At 41.2% G+C, this 22,275-nt stretch overlaps 1 protein-coding gene across 6 annotated transcripts in view; it reads left to right on the forward strand.

Moving 5' to 3' along the window:
- The first annotated feature begins 1,016 nt into the window (after positions 1-1,016).
- Positions 1,017-22,275, forward strand: part of ERO1B (endoplasmic reticulum oxidoreductase 1 beta) — a 64,470-nt gene continuing 43,211 nt past the window's right edge. For 4 of the 6 annotated variants that reach the window (XM_070471043.1, XM_070471044.1, XM_070471045.1 and 1 more), the window contains exons 1-3: positions 1,017-1,323; positions 12,970-13,089; positions 20,922-21,005. In XM_070471043.1, the coding sequence (XP_070327144.1) occupies positions 1,222-1,323; positions 12,970-13,089; positions 20,922-21,005 (306 nt within the window). In that variant the 5' untranslated portion in view covers positions 1,017-1,221. The remainder of the gene's footprint in view (positions 1,324-12,969; positions 13,090-20,921; positions 21,006-22,275) is intronic. The other 2 variants (XM_070471047.1, XM_070471048.1) reach the window with 1 other exon arrangement.

The raw sequence follows: 22,275 nt of genomic DNA on the forward strand, positions 1-22,275 counted from the left end.
CTAAATCTGTGGTAATTTGTTATGAAAGTGACGGAAACCTACACACTACAAGGTTACTACAAGGTCACCTTAAGGTGATGCCTTACTAGTTTACCAGAAATCAAGACTATTAATAAAACTAATAGCAGCTATTTATTGAACATTTCTTTTGTCCTAGGACCATACTAAGCCCTTTATGTATGAAATCTTATGCAGTCCTAGAACAATGTTTGAAGTGGGTATGCGTGTATTTAGAGACAGACAAACGGAGGTTCAGAGAGGTTAAGCAACTTGTCTAAAGTCACATAACCAACCAGAATGTTTAGAGGTGGGAGCTGAACCCAGTTATCACTCCCAAATTTTCTGTTCAACCCCATTGCCAGATTTTATATAAACGTGGGTTTGTTCCCATCCTTTAACGTGCATTATGTTTGTATGTGTCAACACAGGAGTCGGAGCTTGGCCAGCCAGAGGACGACATCCACATCTGGGGCGTGTAAGATGGAGGAGGCCAAGCCAACTCCACAAGTCTCAGGTGGCTCAGCTAGGCACCGGCGATAGATCGAAGGCTACAGAAAAGTGGATGAGCCAAAGAAAGCGCCAGACACTGAACGTCGAAGAGCCCTTGTTTCTCGTTTGCCTGGATCCTGGGCGAATTCTCTAGCCTCGGGGCGGTGCGGGTGTCAGCGGACAACGACAGAGGGAGGTGCCCCCGCCGGGTATCCAGTAGCAACTGCCAGGCGAGGGGGCGCGGGCGGCGTTCCGCGGGAAGAGTGGGCGTTCCTCTCCACCCGTCCGCACCGCCTCTTGTTTTGAAGGCTCGCGTGGTCCCGCGTCATTGGCCGCCGTGGAGCCCAGGCTTCGGGGAGGCGGAGCGGTTCCGCAGCTGTAGCTCTCCAGTTACCCCCTCCGCCGGCCCCGCCTTCCGACTGGCGGCGCCCACCGGGCCGCACTGGACCACAATTCCCACAAGGCCTCGCGCCCAGAGTGGGCGTGGCCGGGCGCAGGGGAAGCCGGGGGCGGGGCCGCCTGGGGGATGAAGTGGGGGCGCTCGGCTCTTCAACCTCACTCACAGCTGCCGGGCGCCGGGGAGAGCGTCCTCCGCCTCTGGACCGGCGTGCTGACCTCTGACCCTGGAGTCTCTCGGCCGCCGGGAACCGTCCCCTTGGGTCGTCGCCCCGGCCGCCCGCCGTTTCCCGGCCCCGAGGGGCCCGGCCGGCCGCGGCGGGGGGAGAGGTCAGCATGAGCCCGGGGGTCCCGCGGGCCGGCGCAGGGCAGGGGGCGGCGGCCGCGGTGCAGCTTCTCGTCACCCTGAGCTTCCTCCCGAGCGTCGTCGAGGCCCAGGTGAGCCGGAGTGATGGCGGCGCGGGGACCCCCGGCCGAACGCCGGCGGTGGAGGCGGCGACCGGGCCGCGATTGAGGCTCAGGCGGGCCGGGGCGGGAGCCCCGAGAGGTTTCTGTCGAGCGGAAAAGCCGGGGGTCTGAAGCCCGGATCATCGAGCCCAGGAAACGCCTGCGAGCCGCTTGCGGTGTGAGGGGTGGCTACACGGGGTGTTGGCAGGAAAAAGAGGAAGATGGTGACGGTCCCCTGAGGCGTTTTCGTTTTTATCTTTCTGATGTTTCAGCGGCTCCGAGTGTGGCGGGAGATGGGACGGGGATGAAAATCTCTGCGGCTGTTCTGGGATGAGAGCACGCAGAGAAATGGGGAAGCCCTCCTCGCGGGGAACTCGGGATGGGGGACAGGTGGGGAGTAGGTGACAGACCCAGCGGCCCTGCAGAAGCCAAGTGGATCGCGAGGGGTACAAGTCTGAACTTCCTTGACTTTTGGACTAGAGAGTCCCTCGCCTCTCCTCTTCCTCAGGACCGTTGTATCTTTACCCAGCTTGTACTCCGTCTGCTGAGTGGCATCGCCAGGTGAGCTCAGGTACGAGAGGGGGGTTCGTGTCTGACCTTGTGGCTCCCTCAGCAGTGAGTGATGGCCGATAAATTAGAGTCTGGGGGTTCTTTGTGAGGCGTACCTTACAGAAGGGTTCTCAATATGCTAGAAACCAGAGTTAGCTTCCCAGGGTCTTTTGCCTTAATAAAAGCTGCTTTTTTAATACAGTAGAATTTGAATAAGCTTCTGCCAGGTGCTGTCTAGTCTGCACCTGCTGCAGAGTGGCAGAACTGCTAAGAGCTAAAAAACAAAACAAAACAAGAAAAGGTATCTCAGGTGGCCGGATGATGACTGGAGACATGGTTTGAAGCAATTAGTGCTGATGGTTAAGTCAAATTGAAGGTAACTATGACGGTAACAGAGCAAACATGTTTTTCTGACTATATTCAGACACTTTTTTTTCATGACCCTATGGTGTTCTGAACTCCAGAATACCTGAATACTCAGTTTCTGTCCCTGTGTGAATATTTTCTAAATGAATAATAAAAATAAAAGGGGCAGACTTTTAGTCTGAGAGGGTGCGGTGTTAAAAATGCAGATTCTCTGGGCCCACTACCAACTGTTCTGATTTAGTGGATCTGGATGTGATCCAGGAATCAGCATTTTAAACCAGGCCTGCGTAGTTATCCTTTTAGCTATGTTACAACACCACTTGGAAACACTTGAAATAGATAATGGCAATCTACCAGACTTACAAAACGTATATTTTCTAAATTATCTTTGATAAAATTATTTTCTAGTTATTACTGGGCTATTTCTTTTTGAATAGAATTTACATTTAGATTTTTTTCTAAAAATTATTTTTTCTCATTTTCTTTTTAGATAGTATATTTTAATTGTATACTCTCTCACCAATTTAGAAGCTTCATTTTAGGTTCCTATCACAAATTATGTGTATTAATGTTTTATAATTGCATGTGTACTTTAACTGTTATTATATCTAAATGAATATATATGATTTAAATTTCATTATGTCCAAATGAATGTATGTAGTTCAACAGTTAAGGATTTGTGCACAAGGTAGGATGTGCCAAAGAGGCCTCAAAATTGAATACATATGGTTTTTGTTTCCAGTGGTACTTTCTCATATAGTGTTCAATCATATTTTATACTTTAATCTGTAACATGTTTAAAAATACATTGTCTCATTTCATTTGACACATCTTTCCGACAGTGAGGTAACTGACATTCAAAGAGCTTACATGATTAATATCGCACGCGTTAAGTAAGTGAAGGAGAGTATCTTTCCGGTCTATACCGTTGCATCTCAGTATGCTTGCTTCTTTGTGGTATAGAAATAAAGTAGAGGGAGACCCAGGAAAATAAAAAGGTAGAACTAAGCCAGTTCTTTCTCTTCTCCTTCATTCACTAACTTGGAAGAAAACCAGTAAAAAATAAAGGAAAAAATTAATTTTTTGAAGACTACTTCTGTTCACAGGTAGGCATTTGTACAACATATACCCCAAGTTCTTGTAAATGAAATGCAAGTGTGCTTTGTACTGTATTTGAATGAACTTTTTGGCCAACCTTGAGTATGATAAAACACTAGAAACTTAAATCGTAGTGCATACAAATGATGTAACAAGTTAATCTTCCCATAAAGAAGTAACTTCAGATACATTTTAAATGTTTTCTAAATGCATTTCTGAGCTGGCATGGAATCAAGGAATATATGAAGCCTCCCCCAACCCCCAAAATGGAAAGCCAGAACTTTAAGACTCAGTGCTGCTTCAGTGCCATTACCCTGACGACTTCCCCTGAACTCTGAAGACCTTGAGCTTCTACTCTGACAAACAGCATGGAGTGGTGTAAACAAGAAATAAAACCCACATCTGCCCAAACAGAGGGAAGTAAAAGGGGCCCTCACCGTAAGCTTGGGTTCCAAAGAGCTAAATCTTAAATATAAGGAGAAATGAAATCCACCACAAGTAAGGGGAAAATGAACAGACTTGTTAGGGGAAGGGGTGAAGGGGAAGCTGCCTTGAGAATTTGTAACCATGAGCTGTCCTTATACAGGTCAAAATCATTCTACCTGTGCTGGGAAAATCTTCAAGTGAAAAATTTAATTTATAGCAATCTCAGGTTGGTGTGCCTGGAAAATCCCATGGACGGAGGAGCCTGGTAGACTGCAGTCTGTGGGGTTGCTAAGAGTCGGACACGACTGAGTGCCTTCACTTTCACTTTTCACTTTCATGAATTGGAGAAGGAAATAGCAACCCACTCCAGTGTTCTTGCCTGAAGAATCCCAGGGATAGAGGAGCCTGGTGGGGTCTGTGGGGTCGCACAGAGTCAGACACGACTAAAGCGTAAGACGTAGCAGCCCCAGCAGCAGGTTGGTGTGCTCTGAAGTTACAGGTAAAAACAAATATCCATCCTCTCTGGAGGGCTTCCCTGGTGGCTCAGTGGTAAAGAATCCGCCTGCCAATAAAGGAGATGTAGGAGACATGGGTTCATCCCTGGGACAGGAAGATCCCCTGGAGAAGGAAATGGCCACACTCCAGTATTCTGATCTGGGAAATTCCATGACCGAGGAACCTGGCGGTCTACAGTCGATGGGGTTGCAAAAGAGTCAGACATGACTTAGTGATTAAACTATCACCATCTCCTCTGGAGAAATTCATTGTCTACCCAAGCCTTAAAGAATTTTGGAAGATAGAGTGTCAAGAAAAATAAGCTAATAGTAAAAAATCACAGAATACACAAAGGCAACATGAATGAGATATTTAGAAATATAGATTATAGAAATAGGTCTATAATAAGTGTAGATTTTTTTCAAATCAGGTATTATTTAAAATCACCATGTTTAAATGGGGCTTCCCTGGTGGCCCAGACAGTAAAGAATCTGCCTGCAATGAGGGAGACCTGGGTTCAATCCCTAGGTCATGAAGATCCCCTGGAGAAGGGAACAGTTATCCACTCAAGTATTTTTTCCTAGAGAATTCCATGGACAGAGGAGTCTGGTGGGCTATAGTCCAGTTCAGTCACTTAGTTGTGTCTGACTCTTTGCCACCCCATGGACTGCAGCACACCAGGCTTCCCTGTCCATCACCAACTTCCAGAGTGTGCTTAAACTCTAATCAGTGATGCCATCCAACCTTCTCATCTTCTGTCGTCCCCTTCTCCTATTGCCTTCGATCTTTCCCAGCATCAGGGCCTTTTCCAATGAGTCAGTTCTTTGCATCAGGTAGCCAAAGTATTGGAGTTTCAGCTTTAGCATCAGTTCTTCCAATGAACATTCAGGACCGATTTCCTTTAAGATTGACTGGCTGGATCTCCTTGTAGCCCAAGGGACTCTCAAGAGTCTTCTCCAACACCACAATTGAAAAGCATCAGTTCTTCAGCACTCAGCTTTCTTTATGGTCCAACTGTCACATCCATTCATGACTACTGGAAAAACCATAGCTTTGACTAGATTTACTTTTGTCAGCAAAGTAATGTGTCGCTTTTTAATATATGTTGGTCATAGCTTTTCTTCCAAGGAGCAAGCATTTTTTAATTTCATGGCTGCAGTCACCATCTGCAGTGATTTTGGAGCTCAGAAAAATAAAGTCTGTCCCTGTTTGCATTGTTTGCTCATCTATTTGCCATGAAGTGATGGGACCGGATGCCATGATCTTAGTTTTCTGAATGTTGAGTTTTAAGCCAACTTTTTCACTCTCCTCTTTCACTTTCATCAAGAGACTCTTTAGTTCTTCTTCACTTTGTGCCATAAAGGTGGTGTCATCTGCATATCTGAAGTTATTGATATTTCTCCCGGCAGTTGTAATTCCAGCTTGTGCTTCATCCAGCTCAGCATTCCATGGGGTCACAAAGAATCAGACAGGAGTGAGCAACTAACACTTTCACATGTTTAAATATAAAGACTTAAAAGTATGAAAAAGAACAAGAAATTTTGAAAAATGACCCCAAAGTTTAAAACATAATGAAATAGAAGTTTTAGAAATCAAATTAACAACTCGATGGATGAAGTGGTTGATTATGTCAGCAGAAAAAAATGATTATTGAATTGAAAAACCATTTTATGTCCTTTTTTTCCTACTTAATCTCCCAATACCTCCTTTTCCATCCTAACTCTTAGCTTCATACTTTACTAAATTGGAATAATCAGAATAATCCACATCTGTCCACCTACTAGTCTCTGACCCACATATTTTGACTTCTGTAGATTATCATAGATAAACTGTTTGTACTCTTATCAGAGACCAATCCCTCCACTTGGATTTTGGTCCCATTCCTTCTTTCCAATTCAAGGACATGGCTCCAGAAAATTTTCCCTTTCTCTTCTGGTTCATTGATTTTTTTTAATTTTTTTAACCTTCTCTAATGGACTGTTGTTGCTAAGTCGTGTCTGACTCTCTTTGTGATCCCGTGGGCTATATAGCCCACCAGACTCCTCTGTCCATGGGATTTCTCAGGCAAGAATACTGGAGTGGATTGCCATTTCCTTCTCCAGGGGATCTTCCCAATTCAGGTATCAAACCTGAGTCTCCTGTATTGGCAGGTGGATTCTTTACCACTGAGCCTGTTACTGTCATCATAAAACATGCTGTTAATTCTACTATTTTAAAGTTCTCTCTTGACCCACCCATCTATTATGACTCTGCTTAGTTTTTATCTTTTCTACAGAAAAACCCCTCAAAAGAGTTTTCTTTATCTTTCCTATTCTGATCATTCACCCCATTTCAGTGTGACTTTTGCCTCTACCACTTCTCCACAATGGGTCTTGTCAAAATCACTAATGTCTTTCTTGCTGCTAAAGCCAATTTTTTGCTAAAGCTAAGATTTTAAAACTATTTGCAGACTTTTTTCATAGCTCATCACTCACTGTCTTTGACATACTTTTTTTTTTTACTTCCAAGATAGTATATTTTTCTGATTTCTTTCCTTTCTACAGGCCAGTCTTTCTTAGAATCCCTTGCATTTCATCCTCTGCCCCAACTCCTAATTGTTTGAACCTCAAGGTTCGGATCTTATACTCTCTTCTCTCCACCTTGGCCATCTCATTTAGTCTCTTGGCTTTAAATACCATCTATATGGTATTTAGTATCTATATCTCAGAATCTCCAGACTCGGATCCTCAGCTCTAGATCCATATATCGAACTACTTTTTCAGTGTTTGCACTTGGAGAGTTAGTAGGTATCACAAATTTGATGTATCAGGAACTGAATTCCTGACCTTTCCCCCTCAAATCTATTCTCACTGTCTCCTCCCTGTTAATATGCTGCAGCTGCACTGACCTCCTCGCTGTCCCTCAAAGATGGCAGATATGCTCTTGCTTTGAGTCTAGCTAACACACTGCTCATGTATCCAGATGATTCACTCGCTCACTTTCTTAGGTTTCTGCTTAAGTGTCACCTTACCTGCCAGTGCTCACTTACCTAAATTGTCACCTTCCATGATCATACAATATGAAAGAGAAACCCTTCATCCTCACCTTGTACTACTCCATATTCCTCTAGCCTCTGCTTTAAAACTTTTCGGTGGTTTCCTGTGTAACCCAGTGTGGCATAATACGAAAACGTGCTTGCTGTCTGTCCCCTGTTGTTGGCACAGAGCTCCTGAAACCTTGGAATTTCCTGAGAAATAGGAATGCTCCTTTCAGTCATACCTGAGTTTATGCTGTTGAGGCAACTTAGATGGGAATCCCTAGAGAGCTTAAGGTTCATGATCCTGGTCCAAAAAGGCCAAGTGCTTAGAGGATTAGAAGTTTTGTCCCTACCCGCTGACCTCTAGGTTTGGGAGAGGGTGAGGTAGCTTGAGCTCTGTAAAAACTCTTAAGAGAGTTTTTGATGAGTTTTGATGAGCTCCCAGATTGGTGAACACATAGACTTACTGGGAGGGTAGCTCAGAGGCATGGAAGTTTTGCACGTGCACCCCAATACCTATCCTGTGCGTCTCCTCCTTTTGTCTGTTTTTGAGTTGGACCCTTTGCAGTAAACACAAAGTGTTTTCCTGAGTTCTGTAAGTCATTCTAGCAAATTATCAAACCTGAGAAGGAAGTTGTGGGAACCCCTGTTTATAGCCAGTCAGTACAGGTGACCCAAGGCTTGAAACTGGCATCTGAAGTGGGAGCAGTCCTATGTGACTGAACCCTTAATCTGTGGATTCTACTCCAATTCTAGATAATATCACCATTGAATTGGGCACCCAGTTGATGCTGGAGAGTTGGAGAGTTGGCTGGTGTGGGAAAACATTTGACTCAGAAAAGCCAAAATTTTAATAATAGGTGCCTAATTCTCCTTTTGTTGTGGTTTAGTCAAGTCCGACTCTGCAACTCCATGGACTTCCCAACACAGATACTGAACCTGCGTCACCTGCTGGGAAGGTGAATTCTTTACCAGTGAGCCACCTGGGAAGACCCAATTCTCCTTTTCCCTACTAGATAATCTTCCCTGTTGTTTCCTGTTGTTTTGGGTGGCATTGGGCCTTACTGCATCAGGGCCTTTGCATTTAGTATTCTCAATGCCTGGAATTCTTTTCACCCTCCCCCTTCAAAATAAAAAAAAAAGGCTTGATTTGCTCCTTCCCCACTTTAACTTTTGCTGAAACTTCAGTGAGACCTTCTGTACCTGTCTGTCTTCAAAAATGAGCAGTCCCAATTTTGTGACACCTGTCTCAATTTTCTAGTTTTCATCCATATTGCTTTATTATCATCCGACAGACTCTATACTTTGCTGATGCATTTTTTCCTCTCCTATGAGAAAGTTAACACCTGAAGGAAAGAAATTTTTGTTGTTTTCTTTTCTTTCTTCTAATGTTACATCCCCAGTACTTAGGACAGTGCAGGGCTTATGTTAGGCTCTCAATAAATACTTTGGGTAGATGAATGAATGAATGGAAAATAAGTGCAAATAAATTATTCAGAATGAAGCTCAGAAAGGTAACAGGATAGTAAATGCTATATAGAGCTTAAGAAACATGAAGAATAAAATAAGAAGGTCTAGTATGATGAGTTCCAGAGGTTAAAATAGAATAGGGAAAAAGCAATATTGATTACTACATTGAAAAAGACAACCCAGTAGAAAAATGAACAGAAGATATGAGCAGAAATTTTGCACAAGCAGAAAGACAAGTGTTTTATAAAATATTAGAACTTTGTACCTCATTAGTGCAAAAAAAAAAAAAAATCAGATATCCTTTACAATCTGTTCTCTGTATTCATGAACTTGGGTTTGTTGTTGTTTTGTTCTGTTTAGACTACACATGAAAGTGAGATCATATGGTATTTATCTTTCTCTGACTTATTTCACTTAGCACAATGTCCTCAAGTTTCATCCATGTTGCAAATGGCCAGATTTTTTTTTTCCCATTACTGGGTATATTGTGTATATATCCCACATCTTCTTTATTCATCCTTCAATTGATACTTAGGTCACTTCCATACTTGGTTATTGTAAATAATACTGCAATGAGCATGGGGCTACATATATCTTTGAGTTAGTATATTTGTTTTCTTCAGGTGAATACCAAAAAGTGAAATTGCTGGATTTTGTGGTAGTTCTATTTTAAAGTTTTTCTGTAACCACCATACTCTTCTCCATAGTGGGTGCACCAATTTACAGTCCACTAACAGTGCACAAAGGTTTTCTTTTCTCTACATCCTCACCAACACTTGTTACTCTGGTCTTTTTGATAATAGCCATTCTAACAGGTGTGACATGATATCTCATTATAGATTTGATTTTCATTCCCTTGATGTTAGTGATATTGAGCACCTTTTTCTGTACTTGTTGGCCATTCATATGTCTTATTTGGAAAAATATTTAGATCCTTAAATAAAAATATTTTCCCATTTAAAAATATTTTTATTTATTCATTTATTTTTGGCTGTGCTGAGTCTTCATTGCTGCACAGGCTTTTCTCTAGTTGCAGTGCCTGGGCTTCTCACTGCAGTGCCTTTTCTTGCTGAAGGGCTCTAGGGCTTTCAGTTTCGCTCAGTAGCTGTGGCGCAGGGGCCTCGCTGCTCCTTGGCGTGTGGCATCTTCCAGGTTGGGGCTGAACCAGTGCCTCATGCATTGGCAGGTGGATTCTTTACCACTGAGTCACCAGGGAAGCCTCCTCTGCTCATTTTTTAATCAGATTGCTTTTTGCTATTGAGTTGTGTGAGTTCTTTATATATTTTGGATATTAACCCCTTATTAGATATGATTTGCAAATATTTTCTTCAATTCCATAGGTTGTCTTTTCATTTTGTTAGTGGTTTTGCTTTGCTTTAACAGAAGCTTTTTAATTTGACATAGTCCTACTTGTTTATTTTTACTTTTGTTACATTTTAATTTTGGTATCAAATCCAGAAAGTCATCACCAAGACTGATGTCAAGGAGCTTAAAATCTGTATTTTCTTCCAATAGTTTTATGGTATCAGGTCTTATTATGTTCAACTCTTTGATCCATTTGAGTTAATTTCAAATGTGTATGCTGTAAGGTAGTGGTCCAATTTCATTCATTTGCATGTGGCTGGCTGTCTGGTTTCCTCAAGATTGTTGAAAAGACTGTCCTTTCCCCATTACATATTCTTGGCTCTGTTGTCTAATATTAATTGACCATATATTCATGGGCTTCTTTCTGGGCTTTTTATTCTGTTTTGTTCTTCTGTGTTTGTTTTTCTGCCAGTATCATACTGTTTTGATGACTATAGGTTTGTAATCTAGTTTGAAATTGGGGCTCATGATGCCTCCATCTTTGTTCTTTTTCATGATTGCTTTGACTATTCTAGGTCTTTTATGGTTCCATACAAATCTTTAGGACTGTACTGTAAAAATGCTGTTGGAATTTTGACAGGGATGTATTGAGTCTTTATCCTGCTTAGAGTACTAAGGACATTTTAACAATATTTTTCTAATCCATGAGAATGGAATAGCCTTCCATTTATTCAACATTTTCCATCAATATATTATAGTTTATAGGCATTTCACCACTTGGTTTATTTTTTTCCTTTGGTATTATTTTATTCTTTTCAATGTAATTGATTGTAAATGAATTATTTTTTAATTTCTTTGTCTGAAAGTTTGTTATTAGTGTATGGAAACACTGTACACTATTTTCATATATTGATTTTGTGTCCTGGAACTTGCTGAATGTATTAGTTCTAACTGTTTCAGTGAATGAAGTCTTTAGGATTTTCTGTACATATCATCTGCAAATAGAGTTTTCTTCTTGCTTTCCAGTTTGGATACCTTTTATTTTTTTTTCCTATCTCATTTTTAAAAACTTGGTTATACACAAAGTTTTTGTCTTAATAGTAGTCTTTAGAAGTTAGAAATAAGTACATGGTAATTCTGTATACCTTACTCCAACCCCTACCACAAATAATATGTTTGTAAATGCTGCAGTTTACTAACTAAAAGTCGACAATTTAAGAAAAATTTGTAAGAATGAGCACTCACTCATTCTTACTGGGTAAAGTATTTTTAAAGCCTAAAAAGCTTTTTGGTATGTATTTTGTTTCCTTTTTTCCCCTATTATTATTTAGGGGCCTAGAGTGTAAATGGGACACATTTACACTCCCAGGGAAACAGTATGAGACAGAAACAACTAGAAAGTTTCCATTTTTTAAATCATTCTTTGCATATATTACTCCTGTGGATCACATGAATAACCTTTAACAGGCTGAATCCCATTTTTATTTTTAAATTTTAGTTTTAATTGCAATAATTGTTCATGCAATTGTGAGAAATAATACATAAAAATGTCATTTACCCTTTATCCAGTTTTTCCCCTGTGGTAACATTTTGTAAGGGCTTCCCAGGTGGCACAGTGGTAAAGAATGTGCCTGCTGATGCAGGAGATGCAAGATATGTGGGTTTGATCCCTGGGTCAGGAAGATCCCCTGGAGTAGAAAATGGCACCCTACTCCAGTATTCTTGTCTAGGAAATCCGAAGAGGAAATCACCAGAGGAGCCTGGTGGGCTCCGGTCCACCGGGTCACAAAAAGCCAGACATGACATACACACATTTTGTAAACATATAGTGTAATTTTATAAATAGAGCATTGACATTGATGTAATCATGTATGTTCATTTCACTTGTTTCATTTGTATATCTGTGGATTAGTTCTATACATTTATATCACATGGTATGAGTTTGTGTGTCCACCACTGCAGTCAGGACACTGAAAAATGTCATCACTGCATGGATCCTTTCTGCCCGTTTATAGCCACACCTGTCTCCTTGCTTCCCCACTCCAACTCCCATCCCCTACTCCTGTCCCTAAGTGCTGGCAACCAGTTATCTGTTTTTCATTTCTAAAATTTTGTCATTTCAAAAATGTTAATGAAATCTTGTAGTATCTCATCTTTTGGGTTTGAATTTTTTTTCACTTAGCATAATTCCATAAAGATTCATCCAAGTTGTGCATGTTAATGAGCACCATTTTTAAATTTAGCCGAAGAATGTTTTGTGGAATTTTTCAACTCTGAATTCACTTTGTGAATATCAATTTCTCTTCTTTGATTACTTTGAGTAGTCGTTAAGATCATTTATTTTAAACTACAATAGACTTGGGACTAAGTCTTATGTCTACTTTGGAAAAAATTATTTTAACCTTGCTAAACCTTAATTTCCTTTTATGTAAAGTGAGAAGAATAGTGCCATTTCATAAGGTATTTAAAGGGTAAATGTGTTAACATATGTAGTGCTCTTAGCATCGTGTCTGTCATAAAGGGTTCCATAAATTAGAATCTAAAAGAAAGAGTTACTGCAGCAGTGTTATTACAGCCTGTGATTTCCAGGTTAACCTTGGAAGTAGTTGCCTTAGTATTCCAGTGACTGTTTGGATTCTGTATATGTTTAGACAAGGGTGAGAGTATTCAATACCATTCTTTTTGACCACTGAACAAGAATGTTTATTTCTTCAGAGTGGGTATATATAATCCTTCTGTTACTTTTTATTTAACTGACCATTGTAAAAAGTGACAGCTTTAAATGTTATGTATCTTAATCAGCAAATACTAAGTTGAAGGCATAATTTATCTTATTACATAATAGTACAGATTTTCTAAGGTTGAAACATTAATTAACACCTTTTCTATTATATATGTGTTTTTTTCCCTAGGTCACCGGAGTCTTGGATGACTGCTTGTGTGATATTGATAGCATCGATAACTTCAACACCTTCAAAATCTTCCCCAAAATAAAAAAGCTGCAAGAACGAGACTATTTTCGTTATTACAAGGTATGGTATAACTTTTGATTCCATCAGTACTGAAGATATTTCTATAGCTTTCTACAGATAAGACTTTTATGACTTGGGAAAATCCTCTTCTATTCTCCTCAGCACTCTGTGTATATCCTTTATCACTGGACTGTATTAACTCTTGTAGTGAAAGCCTTTTAGTCTTTTTGAACATTACAAATCTGAACTCCCTTCCTGTGTTTGGGGAATTTCTCATTGGTCAGTTTGGATTTTCAGGCGCAAAGACTCATTCCTCTGTAGACATTGAAAATACCTGAGACTTACTTTGTCAGCCTCCCTTGTGAGTTAGGTTTTGTCATCTAGACACACTTACCCAGGCTTTAAGTTGTGCTGTTGGCAGTGTTGTGTGCTATCAGTGTTAGAGGTGCAGTTCAGTTCAGTCACTTAGCTGTGTCCGACTCTTTGCCACCCCATGAACCACAGCACGTCAGGCCTCCCTGTCCATCACCAACTCTTGGAGTTTACCCAAACTCATGTCCATTGAGTGATGCCTTCCAACCATCTCATCCTCTGTTGTCCCCTTCTCCTCCCACCTTCAATCTTTCCCAGCATCAGGGTCTTTTCAAAAGAGTCAGCTCTTCGCATCAAGTGGCCAAAGTATTGGCGTTTCAGCTTCAACATCAGTCCTTCCAATAAACACCCAGGACTGATCTCCTTTAGGATGGACTGGTTGGATCTCCTTGCAGTCCAAGGAACTCTCAAGAGTCTTCTCCAGCACCACAGTTCAAAAGCATCAATTCTTCGGCGCTCAGCTTTCTTTATAGTTCAACTCTCACGTGCTAAGTCCCGACAAACGTCTTTGTTGGGTAGCTCACAGGAGGAGTGATAGAACAGCCTGAGGACATAAGCAGAACAGCACTGTAGTGACTGCAGCATTGGCTCTTAAGTCTGATAGCCCACTCTAGACCTTCACAGAATAACCAGTGGTAGTTTACAGGCAGTAGCAATAACACAGATTCAAAGGAACAATAGTTTAAAAGCTGCTGTTACACTTTTTTGCCTCTACTCTTGCTCTCAGTATTCATTTGGGTTTATACTTTCTTTGATTTTCATTTTTAGTTTATTTTTAAAATTGAGCATGATTTTTTTCATCCTGTTTCTGTATAGGTTATCTTAGTCTTTTAAATAACTTTGAGGGTTAAAAAATATACTGTATGTGAAGTTTTAAGTTGTACAGAAAGATATCAAAGTAGAGACCTAAAGATTTGGGAACCTGTCCCCTTTTCCCATCAGCACTAAAAATATACAAAAAAGTGGATATATCTCCTCAATACAAAACCCTTTAAAGATGAAGATCCCATAAACTTATTTCAAAAAGAAATCTATGCCTAAGCAAACTGTTCTAATATTTTAGACATTTTTCATACAAACAGCACAGGTTAGAATAACTTTTTCTAATTCTTAGTCCAAAATTTATGTCTGTTTGCATTTGTAACTGCTTTCTCTTGCTTCCTTTCTATTACTAAGCTTACCCATATGAAATTGTTGCTCTTAGAAGTTGGAAAGGTTGACTATTGCCTGTTTCATATGGTTCAGTCTAATACAATGAAGGAAGTGTTCCTTTTATCAAAGATCATCCCTTCATGGAATGTCCAGATCACATGTCCATTCAAAATGTCGTGGCCTCATTCTCCCACCCCTCCCTTTTTGGAAATGTTTCTTCTGTTTCTCTATCTTCACCCATCTGGTCAATAATAAGCACTCAAATATTCAAATACGTGGATGAATATCTCATTTAATTGTTCATTACCCTGAAATCCTGTTAGGTCAACATCATCCACATTTTCCAAAAAAGAAACAATGGTTTACATATCCTAAGGTAGCGTACTTTATTTGGCTTACAAACAAAACACAAGTTTTATTAAGAAATGTGAGGCAGCTCACAAAATTGAAAGAAAAGCTAAAGAAGTATATTTCAGATGAGACAAAAATTATAGCAGGGATTAATGGCCATTCTCTTTGTGATACCAAAATTTTGAATTAAATTAACCATTGCCCTATGTTTTTATATTATACAAGAGTCAGATTTCTGGGAGGAAAGGTCTAAATTGGTCTTGGTAGGGTTACATAGCCTTCCCCCTTGACCAAAAGACAATTTGGTTAATAGTCCTATTTGTATTTGCATATTTGCAAATTGTTTCTCAGAGGAAAATTAGGGGATGTTACAGAAGGAGGAAAAATGAAAGTCAAGTAGGCAGAAATAACAGTGTGCTTGGCTAGGCAACATACAGTTCATCCTTATGCATGGGATTTTAAATATGTTCCAACCAACATATTGAAATTACTCTTAATGTAACCACAGTGTATTCATACCGTCTCCCAGAGAGTAATGCAATGATCTAGTTAATCAGTTAGCTTCAAGTCTAAGATGTTTGGGTGCTATCTACTCTTCGAATTCTGTCAACATATGAATTTAAAAAAAAAAAAGGAAAGCTAAGAGAAAAGGTTAATTTTAAACACACATACAAAATAAATAAATAAGTAAAATAAACGCACATACATAGTTTTGATTCATCTAGCAAGGAAATACAAGAAGTAAGAGCCTAACCTCTGACAGCTGATCAGTTGGCTGCTATAGCTGGTATTTATATTTTCTGTCTTGTACTGTCCATTCCATTCTTTTATTTACCAAATATTTATCAAATTACTTTGTAGCAGAGTGTATTCTAGGTGCTGTGGATACAGTGAATAAAGCAAAGCCTCCAAACTTACGAAGCTTCTTATTATGATTCGAGAGACAAACCCTGGACAAGTAGGAAGTAAAGTGTAATTTGCTGTGATGATGTAGATGTCATGGAGGAACTCAAGTGACAGAAGCACTAGGGCTGGGGAGGGTGGGCAGCCCGGTTACAGAAGGCGGTCAGGACAGGGGGTGTTGTCGGCTGCGCCGTTGGAGCGGAGACCTACCTACGGTGAAAGAGTGAGCCCTGGCAGGGTCTGGAGAAAGAGCATTGTGGGGAAGGGGAGTGGGACTACAGGTGTTAAGGCGTAAGGCATGTGAAGACCAGCATAGCTGGAGGAAACTGAATGAGAGGGAGAAGTGGAGAGGCAGTTAGGGGCCTGATTTAAAAAGAAAAAAATTAGGCGATTCCCTTGGTGGTGCAGTAGTAGAGATTCCGTGGTCTCACTGCCAAGGGCATAGGTTTAATCCCTCATCAGTAACTAAGATCCCACATGCCACACAGTGTGGCCAAAAAATAAAATAAAACTATGCTTTCATCTAAGCATTTAAATCAAAATTTGAAAATTAAACAGTGACTTTTAAAAAACTGGAGGGCCGTATTATCACATAAAGCGTGATAAGAAGCTATTGGAGGAATTTGTGGAAAAGAGACAGTAAGGGTGGGAGACAGGAAGTGGAGAAGTGATCTCTGAGGCTATTGCAGTAGTTCAGATGAAAGGTGATGTGGGTGTGGAATAAGGTGGTAGAGGCGGAAGAGGTGAAAAATGATCCAGTTGGTGTCATATGGAAAAGGTAATACAACACTTTTTTGATGGATTGAATGTAAGATGTGACAGTAACAGTGAAATCAAAGATGATTTCATGCCTAAGTTTTGCGTGTGTTACCAAAAAATATATCATGACCAAGTGGATTTTATTCCAGGACTGTAAAGATGAGACTTTTAGGTCTTCAACAAGATTCAGTACACATTCTGACTTTTGAAAATGATGAAAGACAAGAGAAATGATAGCCAGTGGTTAAGAGGGGCCAGAGAAACGTAAAAGCACATTGTAACTTGATGGTTCCCATCATAACTGTGGGTCAGAAAGAGGTTAATTTGGTTTATAATGTTAAAAGAGAGCAAGAAGGTGGGTTAATAAAAATTTTGGTGCCTAAAAGAAAAAAAAGAAAAGATGATAAGGAAGTATCCATAATTTTTTCTGGAGAAGGAAATGGCAACCCACTCCAGTACTCTTGCCTGGAGGATTCCATGGACAGAGGAGCCTGGAGGGCTATAGTCCATGGGGTTGCAAAGAGTCGGACACGACTGTGCGACTGACTTTCACTTTGACTTTTCATATTCTTTACCGTGATAATTTCAGTCGTAAATCAGCATTGGCAGCATCTTACTTGTGGGGAAACACTAGAATTCTCCCTTAGATCAGGAACCATGCTGAAAGGGCACCTCCTGTTTCCTTTAATACTGGACCCTTAAATGAAATAGCACGTGTGTGTGTGTGTTGTGCTTAGTCACTCAGTCGTGTCTGATTCCTTGTGACCCCATGGACTGTAGCCCGCCAGGCTCCTCTGTCCATGGGATTCTCTAGGCAAGAATACTGGAGTGGGTTGCCATGCCCTATTCCAGTAGATGTTGAAATAGCACCTACTATTTCATTTAATATTGGACCATATTGGCCAATAGGGTGGAACACGAAAAAGCAACTAGAGACATAAAATTCTTAAAAGGATAAATAAAGCCATGTCCATGTATAAATGACAAAAGTAGACCTAGAAAACTCTAAATAAAACATTGCACACAAATAAAAAATACATTAAGACAGCAGGTTATAAATTTAATATTGAAAAAAAATTGAAAAAAAAATTTAATATTGAAAAATCAACATCTTCATAAATACGAGCAATGTTAGAAGATATAATGGAGAAGAAATCCCCATTTACATTAGCAAAAAAGATAAAATATACAGGAATAAATCAATCAAGAAATATATTTTTTATTTCTAAAAGAAGCAAGCTTCAAAACACTTCTTCAAGACACAGAAGTAGGCTCAAACAAATGGGCAGATGTCTTTTGTAGCATAAAGATGTTACCTCTCCCCCATGTTGTGGTTCAGTCCTTAAATTGTGCCTGACTTTTCGCAACCCCATGAACTGTAACCCACCAGGCTTCTCTGTCTCTGAAGCAACAGTACTGAAGTGGATTGCCATTTCCTTCTCCAGGGGATCTTCCTGACCCAGGGATCAACCCTGTGTCTCCTGTGTCTCTTGCATTGGCAGGCAGATTCTTTACCACTGAGCCACTTGGGAAGCCCCAGAGTTAATATATAAATTTAATGTGATCCCCCAAAATAGCAGTAGTTTATTTTTCTGGAGCTGGACAAGCTGTCACGGGTTAAGTTCCTGGGAAGCTGACTCTGAGACTGTGTTTAGTGTCCAGGAGGTTAATTAGGGGCAGCTCTTGGAAACAACAGTGTAGAGAAGGAAAAGGAAGGGAGACGTCAGGTCTGGGCAAAGGGGGAAATAAAGCTGTGACCTCAGGTGACACTTTGGGGGGATTCTTGATTTTTTGAATGTGTTTATTTCATTTTGGCTGTGCTGGGTCTTCGTTGCTGTGAGGGCTTTTCTCTAGCTGCAGTGACTGGGGGCTACTCTCAGTTGCAGTGCTCAGGTTTCTCCTTGTGGTGGCTTCTCTTGTTGCTCTTCTCTGGAGCTTGCGCTTCAGTAGTTGTGGCTTATGGACTCAGTAGTTTCAGCTCCTGAGCTCTAGCGCTCAGGCTTAACAGTTGTGGCACACCAGCCTAGTTGCTCTGAGGCGTGTGGGATCTTCCCAGACCAGGGACCAAACTTGTATCTCCTGCATTAGCAGGTGGGTCCTTTACCACTGAGTCACCAGGGAAGCCCCTAGTGGGGAGTTCTTAAGATAGTACAACCCCCAGAGCTGTCCCCACTTCAGGGGGATGTCTAGCCCTTTATTTCCTTACACCAGTCATTGGATGTAGTGACACTGGGCAAAGTGGCTCTCATTAGCCAAGGTTGGCTGCCTGCAACATTTCCAAGCCTGGGGGAGAGGCCCTTTCTTCCTGAAGGGTAACCTGAGCAGCCTGTTACAGTGTGTGCACAGCCTACGCCTTGCATTTTGTATTAATTATCTATCACTGTGTAACAGATCAGGCTAAAGTGTAGCAACGTAAATCAGCAAACTGAGAAAGTACCATTGGAGCAACCCTGAAGGGAAGGAGAAAGCAAGCCTTGTGGATATCTAAGGACCAAGAGTCAAGGCTCAGGGACCATGGTGTGCCTCATGTATTTGAGGAACAGCAGGAGGAGGCCAGTGCAGAGGGGCAGGAAACTAGGGAATCAGCCCGTGGGAGGGGCTCTCAGCCACTGAATTGGACTTGGATTTTGACCTGACCTGATTTTCAGAGGTGTCTGTGTGGGGTGAGAGAAGAGTTAGGGTGATCCAGGATTTTGGTCTGAAGAACTAGAATAATGGAGTTGGTATTTACTGAGATGGCAAGAATCACTACAGGGCAGAGCACAGTTTGGGGTGTCTTAGTACATTTGAAATGCCTGTGCTTGTCCTGTGCAGGTGTCAGGGAGGAGCTAGATTTACAAGCCAGCAGCCCAGGGGCACCTGCAGTTTCCAAGGGTGCCAGCTGATTTGGGTATGGCTTACCTCACCTCACATTTATTTTATTGAGGTGTCTATTATGTGTTGTAGATACTGGGGTAAAATAATGAACCAGGTAAAATCCCTGTCCTTACAGTGAGGGGTTCAGACAATAAGTAGGTAATATTCAGGTAGTGATAAATGCTATAATGATACAGTGTGTAGGGTACATACTAGACACTACTTTAGAGAGTCTGGTCAGAAAGGTCTCTCTGCAGAGGTGGTCTTTGAGAGAACCCTGAAGGAGGTGAGGGGATTGAGCCATAAAAGATCTGGAGGAGCCCCTGAAAAGGCCCTGAGACAGGGAGGAACTTGGTGTGCTCCAGCCAGAAGGCCATTTCGCCTGGAGGTCTGTGGGAAGAGACAGGTCAGAGAGGTGGTAGGAGGCCAGGCGATGGAGGGCCTGTGGATTTACTCTAAAGGTGATGGGAAGCTGTGGGACAGTTTTGAGCAGGCCTTGGTATGCTCTGAATTGTGTTTCAAAGAGCTGATTGTAGCTACTATGTTAGAGACTAGATAGTAGTAGATGCAGGAAGACTTGCAGTAGTCAGGACAGGGGTAGGTGGTGACAGAAGAGACAGTGAAAAGTGAACAATGAATTGTTTTCAGGGGATAAAGAAAAGGGCAGAAATAAGAATAAAGCTTTGAGTTTTGGCTTGGGCAATCCACATGGAGGTCCTCTTGAATTAGTGCCTTCCCGTTAGGTTTAGAATATGAAAACCAGAGTTTGTCCCTGCTGACATGTCCTGCATGGTCTTGCCTATCTCTCCCTCATTCCCTGCCACTCCCCGCCTTCCCCTCTAAAAGTCAGTGAAACTAAGTCAGCTTCTCAATTCCCAGAACTGTCCCAGTCCTGTTACCTTTCCATACACACATTTCCACCAACTAAGACACCACCTCCTCAGATGCCTCCAGCCACCAGCCCGGATATTTTCCATCACAGAACTCTGGATTTTCATTTGTAGTACTTGCCAGAATTTGTAATTAAGTAAACACTCAAATAGGTGATTCCTGGTTCCCCTAGGAGACTATAAGCTGCAGGGAGGGTGTACTTTTTCTGCCTCTGGAGCCTACACAAGCCTGGTGCAGAATGGGTGCTCAGTGCACGTCTATTAAGGGAGTGGGTGCCTGGGAGAACCTGGCCAGTGGGTGATGGTATGGAGATGGGAGACATTATAGAGTGGTCCTATAATGCTTTCTAGGTTCTTCAGATGAGCAGTATGCTTGGACTTCATTCCTTTTTGAAGTGTCAGAGGACTAATAGCATTTATTTTTAAAAATTTATATTAGACCTTGGATGTCTGAAAAACTTGAGTGGTTTTAACTTCTGAACTGTACAAATGCCACAGGGTAGGATGCTTTTCCTTCACCACCAGGTCCCTGGTGCCCAGCACAGTGGTACTTAGCACTGTAAGACTGTGACACATGTTGACTGATGCTCATTCATTCTTTCTCTCAAGGTTAACCTGAAGCGACCATGTCCTTTCTGGGCAGAAGATGGCCATTGTTCAATAAAAGACTGTCATGTGGAGCCTTGCCCTGAGGTAAAATAAATTTTTTAAAAATCAAGAAAAGAAGGGCTTTTAGATAAGCATGAACTCTAAATTTCAGGCTTATGTCAAAGCGTTTGGACTTAGCATCAGATTCACATGCCCTCAGCTTTCTTCTTTTTAACCAGGTTATGGAAGATTTAGTCTGTACTTGCCACCAAAATGCGTTTGAAGACACTCATGTATCCAGTGATGTTGGTGACTAGATGTAAAACTAGAGTCTGATTCTAAAATGGAGGCCTATTCTAAGACAGGATCTACAGTTGGCTGTTATTTCATGCTTTATTAAATCTGCATCTTGTTTCATGGGCAAAGAAAGTGCTGCTGCTAAGTCACTTCAGTTGTGTCCGACCCTGTGCGACCCCATAGACGGCAGTCCACCAGGCTCCCCCGTCCCTGGGATTCTCCAGGCAAGAACACTGGGGTGGGTTGCCACTTCCTTCTCCAATGTGTGAAAGTGAAAAGTGAAAGTGAAGTCGCTCAGTTGTGTCCGACTCTTAGGGACCCCATGGACTGCAGCCTACCAGGCTCCTCCGTCCATGGGATTTTCCAGGCAAGAGTACTGGAGTGGGGTGCCATTGCCTTCTCCAAGAAAATGCTACTGGACCTTAAATTTCAAATTTAGAGTAAGAATTAGAGTGCAAAAAGTTGGGAAATTCAAAGTTTGGCATTAGGTCTTCACTTGGTCTTGTTACACTGGGAGGAAAAAGGGCTGTACTTATTAGTAGGGGAATGCTACAGTTCAGACTTTAATTTTTGAATTATATTCCTCTTTGACGGTTTCTTGCTGGGAAAATCCCATGGACGGAGGAGCCTTGTGGGCTACAGTCCATGGGGTCGCAGATAGTCGGACACGACTGAGTGACTTCACTTTCACTTTTGACAGTAATTAGTTATAAGCTGTATTTTCATTTTACTTTTTTTGTTCTATTACCTAAAATCAGTTAGTATAGTTTTTGCCTTACAAACAGGAAAAAACATCTGAACCAATGTCCTTTCTTTTAAAAATTACTTACGTTTTCCTTTAAGAATAAAATGTTTTAACTCTTCAGTTTGAAATAATTTCAGACCTACAGAAAAGTTGCAAGAATAGTACAAACAATTCCCATATACTTTTATCCACATTTCCCCAAATGTTAAATGTTGACCAAGTTTCCTTTCTTCTTCTATCTATATGTATTATATTATTATTTTTTGAACCATTTAGATATGTTACCAACATGATCTTTTATCCTTAAATACTTCAGTGTGTATTTCTTAAAAG

This window comes from Odocoileus virginianus, chromosome 7 (genome assembly GCF_023699985.2).
Source record: "Odocoileus virginianus isolate 20LAN1187 ecotype Illinois chromosome 7, Ovbor_1.2, whole genome shotgun sequence".
Classification (NCBI taxonomy): Eukaryota; Metazoa; Chordata; class Mammalia; order Artiodactyla; family Cervidae; genus Odocoileus; species Odocoileus virginianus.